The following is a 19840-nucleotide window of genomic DNA, read 5'->3' as shown; positions in this document are numbered from 1 at the left end:
CTCATTCGCTCCGACAGAGGCTGATTTGGGACGCGTCTTATGAAAGAAAAAGAAAAGAAAAGAAAGAAATAAAATATTTAAGTTATATAATAATAAAAAAATAAATAAAAAATCAAATTAATGTTAAATAGTTAACGATGTTAGTGACAGTTTCAAATATAATTAAAAAAGGAAATGAGAGTTCTATAAATGATAAAATATTAGGAGAGTTCTAAATTTGAAAAATCGCTCCAACCATAATCTTAAATTTATCATTATTCCTTTTAAGTTATGGTCTTCTTAATATATAATATAATTTTATTTAAGATAATTTTAAGTTTTGTTAGTTAATTAATTTAAATTATCTTAGAAAAAATAATATAATTTAAAAGACAAAATGAGAAGTAAAACGGAAATGAAAAGACAATAAGAATCAATTATTTATATTTTGTTTCACTTTATAGTTAGAAAATGGAACTATATGTGGTTTGGTTTATAAAAATAAAATTTTATACAAATAAGCAATCCAGTTGTTATTTGAAAGTTCAAACTCAGGTAGTTTTATCCAACGAGTTTGAGCTCTGAATTGTGTCAGTTGAGGTTTGAATTATTAAAATTTTAGTCATTTGAAATGGACAAAAGTATGTCTTCTTATTTTATTTTAATGTATATTTGGTTTTTTTTTTCTAATTAATTTATCACGTTTTTAAATTAAATAATATTATATTCAATTTTGGACATATTTTATGTTGGGTCAAATTATTTTGACTAAGTGTTGAAATAATTAAACATTGAGATTTTGATAATGAAATTACTTATGCGTTTTGATGCAGGTGTATCTAAATCATATTTCATAAGACTTTTCTCTAATGAGGGTCATTAGACCGATTTTGGCATTAGATGCATAAAATTAGACGTGCAGTCTAACTCAGCGGAGTTAGACGTGCAGTCTAATGAATGCACAGAATTAGACGTGCAGTCTAATGAATGCACAGAATTAGACGTGCAGTCTAACTCATGGAGTTAGATGTGCAGTCTAATAGATCTCGGAGTTAGACGTACAGTCTAATATATTTGGAATTAGACGTGTAGTCTAATATATACGGAATTAGACGTGTAGTCTAATGTATACGGAATTAGACGTGCAGTCTAACTCAGCGGAGTTAAACGTGCAGTCTATTGGAATGTGAAGGTTAGACGCGAGTCTAACTCCTTCAGTCAAGTCTGAAGTAGAACCAGAATTAGACGTGCAGTCTAACTCAGTGGAGTTAGACGTGCAGTCTAATGATTATTGGATAATTAGACGTGTACTCTAATTAGTGAAGGTTAGATGTAAGTCTAACTCCTTCAGACAAGTCTGAAGTAGAACCAGAATTAGACTTGCAGTCTAACTTAGTGGAGTTAGACGTGCAGTCTAATGGTTATTGGAAAATTAGACGTGTAGTCTAATCGGTGAAGGTTAGACGTAAGTCTAACTCCTTCAGATTAGTCTAAAGTGATTGTAATTAGACGCAAGTCTAATCCCATTAGACCAGGCGGACTAATGATCTCTGTTATTAAACGGGGATGTTTGATTTCGTTAGACAAGGGCGTCTAATTGAAATACGTATAATGCTCAGCTTAAGCAGTATGCTTGAAGCTAGCACCCGCCTACCTACGTGTTATAGTTGTACCCTACTCCTGCTCCACTTTCTAGTGAAGATTAGTACAACAGTTATATGCAACCAACCAACGAATGCCACGTAAAAGAATTTTCCTCATTTTACTTGATTTGCAGGTACATCTCTGATGGAATATTCGGCGCACTACCAGTGGTGTACGGCCATGATCCTTGTGCTCAGAACCTAATGTATAATGGAGACTTTCCAATGGAAGAGTGCCACGTATCATTCTAAAAGATTCGGCCGTTAGTCTCTGCCCAGTATTTATCATATCCTAAGGACAACGGACGAACGACTGGTCTTTTCACAATCTGCCTAACTGAACGAACAAACAATCTTGCATGTTGATATTTCAGAGAGAAATCCAGCCTTTGAATATTCATACTATGAAGTTGCTTTCCTGATTGTACTGTGTGTGAATCAAGAGAGAGCTAGAATCAAAAACACCTTTAGCTAAGTGATATTCTTCATCTTGTAAATTGAATAGAGTGTGTTCTGTTCAATAGTAAGCTAAGTGTGTGTAAACTATATTTGATTCTAATCATATTATAGTGAATCTTTCTAGTGGTTTGAAGAAGGGGTGACGTAGGAGAGTTTCTATGAACATCCATAAACAAATTACTGTGTTCTTTCATTTCTGTCATCTTTTCATCTTTCATCTAAAGCTTCAAACCCAAGTAAACAATTCCGCCTTGAATCTGTTTCAAGTGTTTACAAGTGTTTGCGTAGAATAGAAAGTGAATTAAATCCCTAACAGGATTTCTTTCAAACCGTTTTTCGTAAGCCTTCATCAATAGCCAGACCCCGTCTCTATCGATAAAGTCGATCCTATCAATTGATTTTAAATCTTATAAAATTAAGTATTATTTTCAGATCTTCGCTTTTAAAATTAAGTATATTTTGGTTAGAGGGACTAAAAAATGTTTAATATGTTCGAAAAAAATTTGAGAAAATTTGAATAAAGATAATTTTTTATTGTTCTTCAATTAACTTTATAACGACGTAATTTTGTGTAAGGTTTACTAATTTTTACGTAATTGTGTTTCAAATTGAGTATTTTTTGAGATATACACGTTTAAAATAGAATAATTCGGTTTAAATGCCTTAAAAAATTATGTGTAGGAATAATTAAAAAAATCAAAAAATAGATTTGTTATTTTATTTTTACAAATTTATATGTTAAAATTAAAAAAATAACGGACGTTGATAATTAGAGCTTCATCTAACCCAATTCAAAATTCAAAGGTCAAATTTTATTTAATAAAAATAAAAATTTGAGCAAAAAAAACATCAACATCAATATGTATGGTTTATATTTTTCAATAATGTTCTCTCACATTACAACTTATAATAATAAAAATTATAAATAAATTAGTCATTCACCGATCAATATTTGAATAAATAATATATTAAAAGTGATTTAAGACACGTAAGACATTCACCCTATCAAGACCAAGGTAGTGCAATGATAAGAGTCGGTTTAAGAGATCAAAATATCATGGATTCGACTCCATCTAAAAGCATTTTTCATTCCAAAAAAAGGAGACATTCTTTTGTGACGAGGTTTTAGGTGAGAATTATAGTTTATAAAGCACAAGCATAACCTTATCAATCAGAATAAAGGGTTAAAAACGTTCTTTTCTTAGTATAAAATTTAAATTAATCAAATAATGACTTAAAATATTTTAGTTGTGAGAGAATATTCAAACAAAACTTATACCAATGATTAAATAAATAAAAAATAAACTGAAATCTGGTTAGGTTTAGGTTATTTGAATACCTCAATTCTAAAAAATATGTGTTCACTTTTTCTTATTTTATCGTATCACTTAATTCATTAACTAAAATATTAAAATACTGTTATGAAACAACAAACAAGTGGATGTTAATTCTTCTTAACACATAGACATATATATGTGGCAATATAAAACAACAAACAAGTGGATGTTAGTTATTCTCAACATATGGACATATATGTGGCAATATGAAACAACAAACAAGTGAATGTTAATTATTCTCAACACATGGACATATATGTGGCAATATGCATGTCACCTTTCATCCTTATAAATAGATTTTCTATAATGAATAAAATAGATATTTCTCTCAACTTTCTCTTTCAATCTTTCTATTTTGTGTTTGTGTTTGAATATTATTCTCCATCTATTTACTTATTTTGTGTTTTCATTAGTTAATAGTCTGTTGTTTTACAACACGTTATCAGCACGACTATATAGTTTCTTAAGACATGGATGCCAAAAATGGAGAGGACATCTGCCTTACTGATTGTGAGACAACACACGGTATTTTGAAAAGAAAAATCTTTTTCTCCCACCTTAAGATGGAAAAGACCGCGGTAAAAAACATAAGCGGTAATATTAAATGCATTGAAGGTTTAGGAAAAGAAATTATATTTCTCCCTAAATGGATCAAAATTGCGATTGAGAATGCTTTATTCTCGAGCAAAGTTCGAAGAAATCTGCTAAATTTTAATGATATTTGAAAAAAAAATGGATATCATACTTAAACGCCAAATGAAGAAGAAAATGAATATATCTTAATTACTCAAATAATAGATGGCCAGAAAATGGTATTTGAAAACTGCGTACTTTCTCATCCATCCTATATTATACAAATATATATATATATGTCGTTGAAATACATAATATAGTAAGCATGAAGGCTATTAATGAATTTATTACTTGGCAAGACAGACTTGGACATCCTGGCAGCGTAATGTTAAGACGAATAATTGAAAATTCAAATGGACATACACTAATAAACCAAACAATATTGAATTCAAATGAATTCACATGTGCTTCTTGTTCTCAAGGAAAATTAATTATCATGCCATCTTTATTCAAAGTAGGAATTGAATCTCCAACATTTTTAGAAAGAACTCAAAGCGATATATGTGAATTTATTGATCCACCTTGTGGACCTTTTAAGTACTTTATAGTACTAATTGACGCATCAACGCGTTTATTTCATGTTTATTTATTGTCAACTCGCAATCTAGCTTTTGCTAGACTAATTGCACAAATTATTAAATTGCAAGCACAATTTTTAGATTATCCAATAAAGCAAATACGTCTTGATAATGCTGGCGAATTTACATCACATGCATTTGATGATTAGTATAAATCCATTGGAATTACAGTAGAGATGTTCCTCATTTACATACTCAAAATGGTCTGGCTGAATCACTCATTAAAAGATTACAATTAATTGAAAGACCTATGTTAATGAGATCAAAACTCCCCGTTTTTACTTGGGGACATGCCATGTTGCATGCTACAACACTTATGAAAATAAGACCTACAAGCTATCATAGTTACTCCACTATGCAAATTATAATTAGAAATGAACCAAATATTTCCTATTTGCGAATTTTTGGTGTGCAACTTATGTACCAATTATGTCACCTCATAGAAAAAAAATGGGACCTCAAAGAAGGTTGGACATCTATATGTCGAATATGAATCACTATCAATTATTAAATATCTTGAACCAACTACGGATGATTTATTCACTACAAGATTTGCAGTTTGACATTTCGACGAATCACACTTCCCGACAATAGGGGAGATAGTAATCAACTAAAAAAAGAAATTTTGTGGAAAATTCCAATTGATAATAATGATCCTTGTACAAAGCAATGTGAACTAGAAGTTCAGAGAATTGTACATTTACAAAGAATTACAAATCAATTGCCTAATATTTTCAATGATGCTGCAAAAATTACAAAATCTTATATTGCAGCGGTAAATGCACCAACTAAAATGAATGTCTCTGAAGGAAAAATTCTAACTGCTAATGAAACTACTGAACTCCAAAAGCGCGGTAGACTTTTAGGTTCCAAAAAGAAATCCAAGAAAGAAAAGAAATGTGCAAATAAATGATCAAAACCCTGAAGACGTTCTTAAAAAAGGATATATCCCATAAAGACGGTGATATTAAAAATATTCACCTAGAAGATAATGAATGTATTGAAACATCTTTCAATATATAACTTCTGGAAAATCTTGAAACCAAAAGAAGATTGTAGTTGATAATATATTTGCATATAATGTTGCACTCGATGTAATAAAAAATGATGAGGATCCTGAACCAAAATTAGTCGATGAATGTTGGAAAAGAAATGATTGGCCAAAATGGAAAGAAGCAATTTAGTCTGAATTAAATTCACTGAATAAAAGAAAAGTATTCGGTCCATAGTCCAAACATCGGAAAATGTAAAGGCTACAGATGGGTGTTTGTGAGAAAAACAAATGAAAATACTGAAATTCTCATATACAAAGCAAGGCTTGTAGCCCCAAGGTTTTTCCTAGAGATCGAGAATTAATTTTGAGAAAACATATTCCCCGGTCATGGATTGGATAACATTCAGGTATCTTGTGAGCCTAGCAGTACGAGAAAAGCTCAAAATGAGATTAATGGATGTTATAACTTCTTATCTTTATGGATCTTTAGAAAACGATATATATATATATATATGAAAATTCTAGAAGAATTTAAGATGTACGATTTATGCAAGTCAAATTCCAAATAGGTTTACTCTATTAATTGTAAAAATCATAGTATGGGCTTAAGAAATCTAGCCGAATGTGGTATAATCGCCTTAGTGAAATTTTGATGAAAGAATGTTATGTGAATGACCCAATTTTTCCATGTATTTTCATAAAGAAAAATGGATCTGAATTTATAATCATTGTAGTATATGTTGATGATTTAAATTTGATTCGAACTCTTGAAGAGCTGCAAACAGTTGTTGAATATTTGAAAAGGGAATTTGAAATCAAGATTTTGGAAAAACTAAATTTTGCCTTGGATTACAAATTGAGCATTCAGAAAATGGCATATTCATCCATCAATCAACTTATACTCAAAAAGTATTGGAGCATTTTCGGATGAATTTTGCTCACCCGTTAAGTACACCAATAGTCGTCCAAGCACTTGATCGTGAAAAAACTCCATTGAAGCCAAAATAAGAAGATGAAGAAGAACTTGGCCCTAAAGTGCCTTATTTAAGTAATATTGGTGCACTAATATATCTTGCAAATAACACGTGACTAGATATCGCGTTCGCTGTAAATTTATTAGCAAGATTTAGTTCTTTCCATACTCGACGATATTGGAATGACATAAAGCAAATTTTTCATTATCTCCAGGGACAATTGATCTCGGGTTATTTTATTCAAAACACTCTCGGCTAGATTAAATTGGCTATATTGATGCCAGATATTTATATTATCCACACAAAGCTAAATCTCAGACTGAATATGTTTTTATGTGTGGTGGAATAATAATCTCATGGAAATCTATGAAGCAAACTTTAATAGCCACTTCATCAAATCATGCTAAAATATTATAAATACATGAGGCTAGCCGAGAATGTGTTTGGTTGAGGTCAATGTTACATCACATTCTAAAGAAGTATGGTTTAACGACTAAAGAGAAAATTCTCCCAACAGTTTTGTTTGAAGATAATTCAACTTGAATAGATCAATTGAAAGGAGGTTATATTAAAGGAAATATGAAGAAATACATTTCACCAAAAAAATTCTTCACTCATGATCTTCAAAAGAATGGTGAAATTGATGTGCAACAAATTAGATCAGATGAAAACTTAGCAGATTTATTAATCAAAGCATTGCTAATTTCTACATTTGAAAAGCTAATAAAAAAATAGAGATGCGTCGACTTCGAAATTTGAAGCAATACCCAAATCAGGAGGAGATATAAACAAAAAAATATTGTACTCTTTTTCCTTCACTAAATTTATGTTTTTCCCACAGGGTTTTTTTCTAGTAAGGTTTTAATGAGGCGTATTCTTTGTATAAGTTAATATCCAAAGGGGTTTATAAAAGAACAAACAAGTGGATGTTAATTTTTTCTTAACACATGGATATATATGTGGCAATATGAAACAACAAATAAGTGGATGTTAATTATTCTCAACACATAGACATATATGTGGAAATATGCATGTCACCCTTCATCCTTATAAATAAACTTTTTATAATGAATAAAAGAGATATCTTTATACATGCATACGAAAAATAAAACACATTAGAGAGAGAAAAGCTCTGGAGATACGATCGGCACGATCGACACGGTTGGCACATCACAATTGACAGCACGAACAACACGGTTGGCACAACACAATTGACGGCACGATCGACACGAACGACACGATAGTCACGAGCGAAACGACTCGCAAAGTAAGTGTCGATAACCCTAAATCTCTCAGAATTTTGTTAGTAGCTTTTTCTAGATGCTTATTTCCTGATTGCGAGCGTCTGTGTGTTCTCTAATCTTTTGTGTTCTCGGAGATTGCCTTTTGAAACGGTTTTGTCGCTAAATCTTTAAGGTTTCTGAATTGCCCTATTTCTGCATTTATTCTACTTTATTATTTGTTCTCTTCTTCAACAATGGGGAAAAAGAAGAGTAATAAAAATAAGGGAGTCAAAGAGTTTGTTATGGAAGGTCTCAAGGAGATTGTTGAAGAAGTCATTCAAGAAAAACATGACAAAAGCAAAGGAAAATCAAATGTTGTGGAAAATTATGAAGAATATAATGTAGGAAAGCAGGGGAAGAAGACTTCTGAAGAAATTAATGTAGGAAAGCAAGGAAAGAATGAAGGAGTCTGGAAGGTTGGTTACAATGAAAGAGCCAATCTGTTTGGCCTCAAAATCCAAATCACCAAGATTCTGATGCATTCTAAAAAAGGAGAGATTGTTCTTAATTAGGAGAAAGTCCAGCATATAACAATTCAACTCAATATTCATTATTTTCAGGACTGGATTTTGCTAAAGAAGGAAGAATATAAAGAGATAGTAAACTGGTTAGTGGCTATAATGAGGGAGTTGATGAAGGCCCCTAAATCGAAGACCTATACTATCAGGAGCAACTCTACCTGGAAAGTAAATGAGGTATGGAATAAAAATGCAGGAAAGAAAGCTAAAGACCATGCCTACAAAGGGATAATCTTCTTGGGGATGGATGTTAAAACAAAAGTCGAGGAATGGGAAATGTGGTAGTAGGGAATTATATTGGAAAAAAATAGAATATCATTCTCAATAACTAAAGAATCTTTAATGAAATAGTGGAAGGAAAATGGGCTGGAGAAGATCTCTGCAAATATTCATAATCTCTACTTTTTTCAATTCAAGAATAGATCGAATCTGGATGACATTCTCAATAATGGGCATACATATATTGGATCCAATTGTATGAAGTTGGAAAGATGGTCTGAAGATTTAACTTGTTAAGTAAACCTAAGGAAACAGAACAAATATGGTTCAAGCTTTGGAATATCCATGCACACATGTACAAAGCAGAAGTCGTTAGTTATTTTGCAGGGTTATTGGGAAAACCATTATATATGGACCCAATAACAGAAGGAGGAGAATATGTATCATTTTCTAGAATTAGCATAGAGGTGAATCCTCATAGTACATTTCCGAATAATATGAAAGTGGTCGACAGAAAAGAAAAATTTAATGTCATAGGAATCACTTATGAATGGAGACCGGACAGGTGTTGATTTTGTAATACTTTCCAACATGCGAGCACGAAATGTGCTCAAGCTATGGAAGATGAGCAGAAGATACTGAAAGGCCAATAAGCAAAAAAATCATGAAAAAGAAACACGGAGTCTGAAAGCAAAGAGCAAAATGTGGAGGAAGAGAAAGAAACAAAAACCAATGAGGACTCTGAAAATGAAGAAAGCAATGAAATTGAAGAGATGATATTAAGGGAGGGTTTGTTGAAGAAGAGAATAAAGGTAGCAATGAAACAGAGAATGAAGAAGATAAAGGAAGTTGATTCTCAAACAAGTCAAGTTGTAATACAAGAAACTATAGAGGATGATACTCAGAATAATCAAGCTGAAGTAGATGTTATCACGTTACCAAGGTTGTTACAAAGGATACCATAGATAAAGCTGAATGAAGCAAATACAAGAATCCTGAGACTGGTCTAGAAATTCAAGTTGAGAACAACAAGGTAAAGAGTCCGAAAATCCTGGAAAATAATTTTTTCTATCAAATCAGAACGAGTTCATATAAAAAAAGAAATCAAAATAATAATATGCAGTATTCATCAAACTCTTCAGTTCATCCCCTTTCATTGCAAGAGGAAGGGGAAGAGGAAGACAATATGTTGATACAACAGGTTGGTATGGAAATAAAAATCCTAATTGGGATAATTAAGATTTGATACAGTTTATAATCTTTGTTTGTATGTTTGATTGCTACTAATCATTTTCTTTAGGGTCGTTTGATTGTCATCCTTAAATCATAGCTAAGGTTTGTCTAGTTTTGATCTTTGACCCTCCCACTTTTGGGATTTTAATAAAATGATTTTAACCGTTTTCCCAAAAAAGAGATATCTCTATCAACTTTCTCTTTCAATCTTTTTACTTTGTGTTTGTGTTTGAATATTATTCTCCATCTATTTACTTGTTTTGTGTTTTCATTAGCTAATAATCCGTTGTTTTACGATAAGTATTATATATTTTTAATCATTAATTTTTAAATAACTCTATTTTTTTCAAAAAAAACACCTTATCAAAACCGGCACAAATAAAACACTAATCATTTTTTAAGTGGTGTATATTATTTTAACAAATTCATATGAAAGCAATATTTTTTTTTTAAATGGAAAACTTTTTCTTTAATCATTTGTAAACAAATTAGTAAGCTAATATAATAAACTTTTTCATAATTTGGATTAGGTGTGTATAAAATAAAAGCTTGTATTGTAATAACATATATAATACCACTTTAATAATTAAGCATTTTAATTATTAAAAAAACTATTTATTTCACACATAGAAATCAAAAGAATGTACAATATTTTTATATAGGAATTGGAACAGCTCGGAGGGGATTAGCCTTTTGCAAAGTGATACCAAATTTCTCATCAATGTCCAAGTTCTCGGGTTTAATCTCTCCATCAATCTTCCAATCAAACGAATTAATCAACGAGCCCAACATTGTTGTAAGGATTCTCATCGCTAAAGATAATCCAAGGCAAATCCTTCGTCCACCTCCAAAAGGAATCAATTCAAAGTCTTGACCACGAACATCAATCTTGGAATCAATAAATCTTTCGGGTTTAAATTCAGTGGGACTCTGCCAATGATCAGGATCTCGACCTATCGCCCACACATTCACCAACACTTGTGCTCCCTTTGGGATGGTGTAGCCACACAAATCAACTTTGGTATAAACTTGGCGAGGAATCAGAAACGGGACAGGTGGATGCATTCTTAAAGTTTCCTTAATAACTGCTTGTAAATATGGCAATCTAGAAATATCCGAGTCTTCCACTTGCTTTCCAACACCAAGAACTTGTTTAAGTTCTTCTTTTGCTTGTTCCATAACTACTGGATGTCGCAATAATTCGGTCATCGCCCACTCCAATGTGCTCGAGGTTGTATCTGTCCCAGCCGCAAAAAAATCCTATGACATTGCAAAAGAGCTCACATAAACTTAATTATTTAACAGATTTGTCATGCTTAATGTATGTTGCAATTGAAAACAGTAATGGGACTCAACATTTAGTTTTCAATTTTAAAATTCATTACATGCCCTAAATTTTCAGTTATGAATTAATACATTCTTAATAAAATATTATTTTCTAATAATCTACTTATTTACAAATAACCTCAACATCAAATCATGATTATTTACAATCAACCTTACATTAAGCAAGCTCTAATTTGTTTTTATTAAACACCCATTAAGGGCTTCCGACGATGTTGACCTTTAGTACCGGTTATTAATATTTTATTTGTTTATCATAATTGAACTATATATAGATATATATATATATATATATGAGATCTACTTTTATGGTTGTGAAATGAGATGATGAATGGGTGATGGCATGCTAGCCTTTCTTTAATATTATTTTAATGTTTGACTATTAGGTGTATACAGATTTATAAGATAATGTATTTAATGTTGAGTTGTTTTCGAATCATTTTTACATAAACAAAATATTTTTTGATATTATATATTAAAGCTGTTTGTAATCCAATTTTATTTATATAAATTATGCATGCATGGTTTTAAAATAATCTTGTTTGATATAATTATAAGTTACTTGTTTCTTAATTATAAGATCATATTTTTTAAGTTTTGATAGTTAATTTTAAATTTTTGCATACATTATTATTTTGTAGAAAAACAAAATAGAAGAGACAAGATGAGAAGTAAATTTTAAAGACTATTTTTTTAGTTTTATTTTATTTTAGAAAGATAGTACTATCCCTATATTAATAACCCACAATCTAATTTAAGGTGTTTCTCAACTAACAAATAAAATTAAGATATTTAGTTTCTTAAAGATTTTTTTTATCACTTAAATTACCTTAATAAATAAAAATAAAAATACAATCAAAACATATTCTAATTTATATTTTGTTTCACTTTCTAAGACAAAAATTAAAACCCATAAGTGGTAAATTAAAAACAAACTACTTATAAAAATAAAAATATATAAGAGGTGAAAACATATCAACATAATTTATGCTGTTTTTATATTTTCTATAATGTTCACATTATAACTTAAACATTATAACAAAAAAAAAATAACCTCACATCCAAACAAAACAAGTCATGACAATGACTTGTATTAAATTTATAATATAATAATATTAACTTATATATTAATTTATTTAAACATTAAATTACTTAATAAATTATTTTATTTACTTTCTTGTTAAATTATTTTTACTTTTTATTTTATTAATTTTTAAACATAATTTGTAATTGTGACATGATATTAACTTCAAATAAAAATAAACAAAAGAGAGAAAGAATACTAACCAAACACATGTGCTCTATGTGTTCTCTATCAATTTCATCGTTGTTCTCCCGAGAAATCTTCAAAAGAACATCAATAAAGTCACCTTCGAAAACATCCCTCGACATCACCGTCTTCTTGTCAATCATTTCACCGAACAAACCCAACATCTTCGAGAAATATAATGTCATACGTCCTCGTATCCTCTGTGGATCGATGGATCGTAAAGCCGGGAAATAGTCAACCAAATTCGGTTTCCCGGCCTCCAACATAATGTTCCAAACTGTGTCTTTGAAATCCTTGGCCACATTTGTTTCAGACTCGGCCAAATCAACAGAGAAAAGAGTGTTTGACAACACATTCAGTGCCGTCTGAAAACCTGCCTGACCTACGTCAACTGCCACACCTTCGTGGCAGCATTTTCTGACGTAGGTAATAAGCTCCTCCACTTTTCTCCGCCGGACATGCTGATTGGAATCGAGCACTTTAGCGGAGAATACATGGGTGTGAGCGAGCTTACGTAGGGTCCTCCAACGGTCGTTTATGGGAATCCATATAACAGAGAGTTTGTGTTCGTCGCAAGCACGAACAGCGTCGGGAATGAACCTATTGGAAAAGGAAATGTCTTGTTTTTGGAGGACTTCTTGGGCCATGGATGGAGATGAAATTACTATGGTAGTCATTTGACCTAACTTTAACGACATTATTGGACCATATGTTTTGGCTAACCGAGTCAGTGACTGGTGAGGCTTATCACCTAGCTTGAGGAGGTTTCCGATGATCGGCAAGGAGACAGGACCTGGTGGAAGATGTCGGCTTCGCCGGACTTGGAAAAGAAGTCGGAGAAGTATCAAAGGGAGAAGGAAATAGAAAAACATTTTGAATAATTCCATGGTTTTGGCACTTTCTCCCTATCGATCTCAATTGAACCCTTAGTGTATAATAAAACCAAATAAGACATGTTATGGCAATTTATAGCCACATAAATCTGATCATTACTTATTTATGACTAAGATCGATTGGCCATTTATATTCTTAAGGACAAGTTTATATATTATTTAATTTGATAGAATTTATATAAATTAAAAATTACTTATTTAAATAAATATATTCATGAAATTTATTTTATCTTATCTCTATATAAATTTTTTATTGATATTTGTTTAATGTGGGTTTTTGAAAATTCAATTGAATCGAGTTAACTAATTAAGTAAATTTCATCGATTAGGTATTCTAACTGCATTTATTTGATATGTACTAGGGAGCACACCAAAAATACATTTAATAATTGACCTTTGAACAGCCATTTGAAAATAGTCTTAAACTGGAAAAGTTTTGGAGATATGATCGGCACGGTTGACACATCACAATCGACAACACGATCAGCACAGTTGGCACAACACAATCGACGGCACGATCGACACGAACGGCACGAACGTCACGAATGACACGATTCACAAAGTAAGTGTCGATAACCCTAAATCTCTCAGAATTTCGTTGGTAGCTTTTTCTGGATGCTTATTTCCTGATTGCGAGCGTCAGTGTGTTCTCTAATCTTTGGTGTTCTCGGAGGTTGCCTTTTGAAACGGTTTTGTCGCTAAATATTTAGGGTTTCTGAATTGCCCTATTTCTACATTTATTCTACTTTATTATTTGTTCTCTTCTTGCAATGGGGAAAAAGAAGAGTAATAAAGTTAAGGAAGTCAAAGAGTTTGTTATGGAAAGTCTCAAGGAGATTGCTGAAGAAGTCATTCAAGAAAAACATAACAAAAGCAAAGAAAAATAAAATGTTTTGGAAAATTCTGAAGAAAATAATGCAGAAAGCAGGGGAATAAGACTTCTGAAGAAATTAATGTAGGAAAGCAAGGAAATAATGAAAGAGTCTGAAAGGTTGGTTACAATGAAAGAGCCAAACTGTTTTGCCTCAAAAACCAAATCACTAAGTTTCTGATACATTCTAAAAAATAGATTGTTCTTAATAAGGAGAAAGTCCATCATATAACAATTCAACTCAATATTCATTATCTTCATGACTGAAATTTGCTGAAGATTGAAGAATATGAAGAGATAGTAATCTAGTCAGTGGCTATAATGAGAGAGTTGATGAAGGCCCCTAAATCATACTATCAGGAGCAACTCTACTTGGAAAGTAATGAGGTATGGAATAAAAATGCAGGAAAAAAAGCTGAAGACCATGCCTACAAAGGGAAAATCTTCTTGGGGGATGTTAAAACAAAAGTGGAGGTACTTAGTTCTCTTTTTGAATTTAAACTTCCCAATGAAGTAGAAGAAAAGTGCTTAAAAGAATGGGAAATGTGGTGGTAGGGAATTATATTGGAAAAAATAGAGTATCATTCTCAATCACTAAAGAAGTTTTAATGAAACAGTGGAAGGAAAATGGGCTGGAGAAGATATCTGCAAATATTCACGATCTCTACTTTCTTCAATTCAAGAATGGGTCGAATCTGGATGACATTCTGAATAATGAGCATACATATATTGAATCCAGTTGTATAAAGTTGGAAAGATGATCTGAAGGTTTCAACCTGTTAAGTAAACCTAAGGAGACATGACAAATATGGTTCAAGCTTTGGAATATCCATGCACACATGTACAAATCAGAAGTTATTAGTCATTTTGCAGGGTTCTTAGGAAAACCGTTATACATGGACCCAATAACAGAAGGATGAGAACATTTATCCTTTTACTAGAATTAGCATAGAGGTGAATCCTCGTAGCACATTGTCGAATAATATGACAGTGGTCGACAGAAAAGGAAAATCTAATGTCATGGGAATCACATATGAATGGAGACCGGACAGATGTGCATTCTGCAATACTTTCTAGCATGCAAGCACAAAATGTGCTCAAGCTATGGAAGATGAGCAGAAGATACTGAAAGGCCAAGAAGCAAAAAAATCAGGAAAAATAAACAGTAGAAGAGTCTAAAAACAAAAAGCAAAATGTGGAGGAAGAAAAAGAAGCAGAAACCAATGAGGACTCTGAAAATGAAGAAAGCAATAAAATTGAAGAAAATATATTAAGGAAGTTTTTGTTGAAGAAGAGAATAAAGGTAGCAATGAAACAGAGAATGAAGAAGATAAAGAAGTTGATTCCCAAACAAGTCAAGCTATAATACAGGAAACATAGAGGAGGATACTCAGAATAATAAAGCTGAAGTAGATGTTACTAAGGCTGTTGCAGAGGATACCATAGATGAAGCTGAAGGAAACAACTATAAGAATCATGAGACTGATCTAGAAATTTAAGTTGAGAACAATAAGGTGAAGAGTCTGAAAATCCTGAAAAATAATTTTTTCTATCAAATCAGAATGGGTTCATATAAAAAAATAAATCAAAATGAGAATATGCAGTATTCATCAAACTCTTCAGTTCATTCCTCTTTCATTGCAAATTGAAGGGGAAGAGGATGCCAATATGTTGATACAACAGGTTGGTATGGAAATAAAAATCCTGATTGAGATAATTATGATTTGATACAGTTTATAATTTTTTGTTAGTAATCTTTGTTTGTACGTTTTATTGCTACTAATAATTTTATTTAGGGTCGTTTGATTGTCATTCTTAAATTATAGCTAAGGTTTGTCTAGTTTTGATCATTGACCCTCCCACTTTTGGGATTTTAATAAAATGGTTTTAACCGTTTTCCAAAAAAAAAAAAAAATAGTCTTAAACCTATTATCAACATCACCTATTTTGCAAATTTGCAACTGCACTATTACAACATCCTTATGATTCATAACTTCACCTATCATTATGATTGTTATTTGAAATTTGAATTTGAATCGAATTTAATAAATATGACTTAAACTTTGAATTGTATTATAAGAGACTCAAAACATCAACACATTTTAATAGAGAGCATTTTTTTTATAAGAAATTTATCATACTTCAAAACTTTTCAACCATGCATCAAGCAATTTTTTAATGCACTCAAACTAAATTTTAGAGTTTGAAACGTCTAAATCTCTAAAATTACTACAATAAAACTAAAAACTAAAAAAATAAATAACTTTAACATTTCACTAAAATTGAAGCATAAATCTTAATCAAAGCAAACTATAACTGCATCTAACAAATGAAAAATAAATAGAGGCGGCCAAGGGGTAGGAGACGTGGATGAAGGTGAGCCACATGGTTTCGGAGTACTTCTCCTTATTTTATTTTTAATTTTAATTTTAAAATAATAATCTGAGATATTCAATTAATTCCATTATATACAAGATTTGGTCTTTTTATTCTTTTTAATTAATTGAGTAATTTTTGTTACTCTAATGAGTTAATTAATTAGAAACACTATGTTATTCATATTATTTATTTTAGCTTATTCTAAACACTAATGTATATATTTTTTTTTTATTAGTGATAGCTTATTTACTAAAGCAATGTGAATGATCAAAAATTATAAAATGAATGAACGTTGATTCTAGCTACTGATATAAATTATATACAATATTAATGTACGTATATTCAATGCTCACCTAACTTAATTATTATCAATATAATAATAATATTACCAATAATATCTTTATCAAATATTTGACTCTTGGTTTCCGTGTAGATCTCGTGAACAGATCTCAATGAAATATGGGAAACAGAATTTAAAATTATATAACTGGATGTTTTCATTTACAAAATAACAGAATTCAAATGGTATAAAAAAGAATAAAAACTAAAAAATAGGACAAAAATCAACTAGTATTGCCGTTGAAATATTGGATTTGATTTAATTTTAGAATCATGAATAAATTGTGGTTGTGTAATAAGTTATTTTAATAATTGTAACGAATAGAATAAAACATTGTGTATAAATAAAATTAAATATATTTAAACAATCGACTAATTATAATTAAATTGAATAATTTGATACATACAAAAAAAATAATAATACATTAAATCAATTAAGTGCATCAAAAAAACACATTAGCGTAACCATTCGAAAAAGTTGAATATTATCAAATTAAAGAGAAAAAAATTATGAATAAAATTAATCAAACTAATTAGTCCAAGAGGTACTCAAAATCATAATGAACTTGCCCTAGTCTTTATAATTTTTGTGTTATTCTTTTATTTGTGTATATATTTTTAATTTTTTTATATGAACCTCAGAACTTTTTCTCCTTTGACTTTTTAATAAATTTATTATTTTAATGAAAAAATAGATGTTTATTTATAAAAAAAAATGTTGTAAATCCTGATGTTGCCAATAACTGTGTAAGTAAATGTATTTATTTATTATTATTTATTTTCTATATAAAGTTAATTATCATTAATTTAAATAATAAATTACATCTAAAAAAAATAATAGGTATATAATTCAATATAACATATATAAAATTAAAATAAATAGATAATAATTTAAATGTTGAATAATATGTCATATTATAAAAATTAAAATTATATAAAAAAAATAATCATATAATTTTTAAAGTTGACTATAAAGATTAACTCATTTAAGTTCCATTAAAATAAGTGATAAATGAAAATGATATAAACAAATCAATTCATCCATTCAAATAATCTTTATCAAATACTATAAACTATAAACGGCATTAAAAATAATTTTTTTCTTAACTGACAATAAACAATTCTGAAAAAAAAAATATTATCTTAAAGGATAGTTGAATATTGTATTTATTGAAATCAAAGCTTAGCATCAATATCTAGCAATAATTGTGTAAGATGTATTTAATATTATTTCCTAAATAATTAATCTTGCTATGATATGATGACATTACTTACACGTGTTTTTTAATATTTTTAAACTAAAAAAATGATAAATTCAAAAAAAGATTTAAAGAAAGTAAGTACACGAATCAATGTGGCGTGACATTTGGGTAGGAGAGAGATATTTTTCAAAATATCCCGAAACGCTTATTTCAGGTTCCGAAACGACTTCATAATGTCCCGAAACGGTCATTTTGGGTCCTGAAATAACCGTTTCGCGACCCAAAATGAGTGGTTTAAGGACCCGAAATGAGTGGTTTCAAGACCCGAAATGAGTGGTTTCAGGACCCGAAATGAGTGGCTTCAGGACCCGAAATGAGTGATTTCGGAACCCAAAATGAGCACTTTCGAGACGTGCGGACAACCTGGCAGGACACGTCGGATTCGTGGACCTTCTTTCGTTGAATATTTCGTTAAGTTTATCATTCCTCTAATATTATATATATGAAAGTTTTTTTCAAAATTAATATAAAAAAAAACACACAATTTAACTCAACTAATACTAAACTAATTATGAAATACTTTTCCAAAACTTATTGTGGGCTCCTAAGCTAATATTTTTTAATAAAATGTCTTTCGAATCACACATTAATTAGATATTTCGAAAGAGAAAAATAATATACAGTTGAAAGTCTTCTTTGAAAATAAATTGAAGTTTTAATTTGTATTAAGTTTGGAAAGTTGAAAGTCTTCTTTGAAAATAAGTTGAAGTTTTAATTTGTATTAAGTTTGGAATATGGGATTGTATCTGTCAAATCTTATTTGAGTTTCAGAATAATGAACATAATGAAATGTAAATGAAAAAAAAAACTCTTCAAATTGTGTAAAAAATCTCTTTAAATATTTTGAGTGATATTAAAATTCACTTAACTTGTAAACCAACCCAAACAAATATCCTATCAAAGTCAATAATTGTGTAAGTATATGTATTTATTTTATTAAACATTTCAATATGGATTGTTAACTAAAAAACACAACCTTACAATTCTAGAAACGGATTCATATTAGTTCCATAATAATTAAATAATAAATGAGAATAAATTAATTAAGTGATGTCACAAACTTTGATTGAATGAAAATTCTATATCTTAGAATTGATAAACAACTCCAAAAAAATATCTTGATAATTCATTATAAATGTAATTATTAAATCATACCTATCTAATATTAATATTAATATTAATATTAATATATATATATATATAATAATAATAATAATGCTTAATTTTAAAGTATTCGGTTGGCTGGATCGAGAGTTGTGATTAAATTGAATATATATATATATAAATATATATATATATATATATATATATATATATATATATATATAAATATATATAAGAGTAAATGGATACTTGAGTCGGATTATGAGTTCACCCACTAATAAACTTAAAACGGTTAAAAATTAAATTAAAAATGTTATAGGTATATTTAGGACTTGCAACCTAACTAAACAAGTACAACATTTTAACCAAGTGTGATTGGGATGTGGTTTGTCGAAAGATAATAGGTCGGTATCAATTGAAAGTAATTAAAAAATATGAATTAAATATTTGATTGACTAAAGTATGAGGTCACGATGCTAAATGTTAAAAAATATGAATAAAATATTTTATTGACCAAAGTGAAAGTGT

At 29.9% G+C, this 19840-nt stretch overlaps 1 protein-coding gene across 1 annotated transcript; it reads right to left on the bottom strand.

The window, feature by feature from the left end:
- Positions 1 to 10449: 10449 nt before the first annotated feature.
- LOC124919352 (geraniol 8-hydroxylase-like) lies at positions 10450 to 13370 on the bottom strand. Its single transcript, XM_047459576.1, has 2 exons — positions 12482 to 13370; positions 10450 to 11110 (listed from the first exon to the last, which is right to left on the bottom strand). Exons 1-2 carry the CDS (start codon positions 13349 to 13351, stop codon positions 10505 to 10507), a joined length of 1476 nt encoding a protein of 491 aa, XP_047315532.1. The 5' UTR covers positions 13352 to 13370; the 3' UTR covers positions 10450 to 10504.
- Between the last annotated feature and the right edge of the window lie 6470 nt (positions 13371 to 19840).

Source organism: Impatiens glandulifera, chromosome 1, assembly GCF_907164915.1.
Source record: "Impatiens glandulifera chromosome 1, dImpGla2.1, whole genome shotgun sequence".
Classification (NCBI taxonomy): domain Eukaryota; kingdom Viridiplantae; phylum Streptophyta; class Magnoliopsida; order Ericales; family Balsaminaceae; genus Impatiens; species Impatiens glandulifera.
Note: the sequence above shows the minus strand (reverse complement) of the source record. Positions and strands in the feature narration are given on the sequence as shown.

Coding starts and splice junctions, on each gene's coding strand:
- LOC124919352 (XM_047459576.1), bottom strand. CDS start 13,351: ATGGAATTATTCAAAATGTTTTTCTATTTCCTTCTCCCTTTGATACTT. Junction 11,111..12,481: donor ACATAGAGCACATGTGTTTG/GTTAGTATTCTT, acceptor GCAATGTCATAG/GATTTTTTTGCGGCTGGGAC.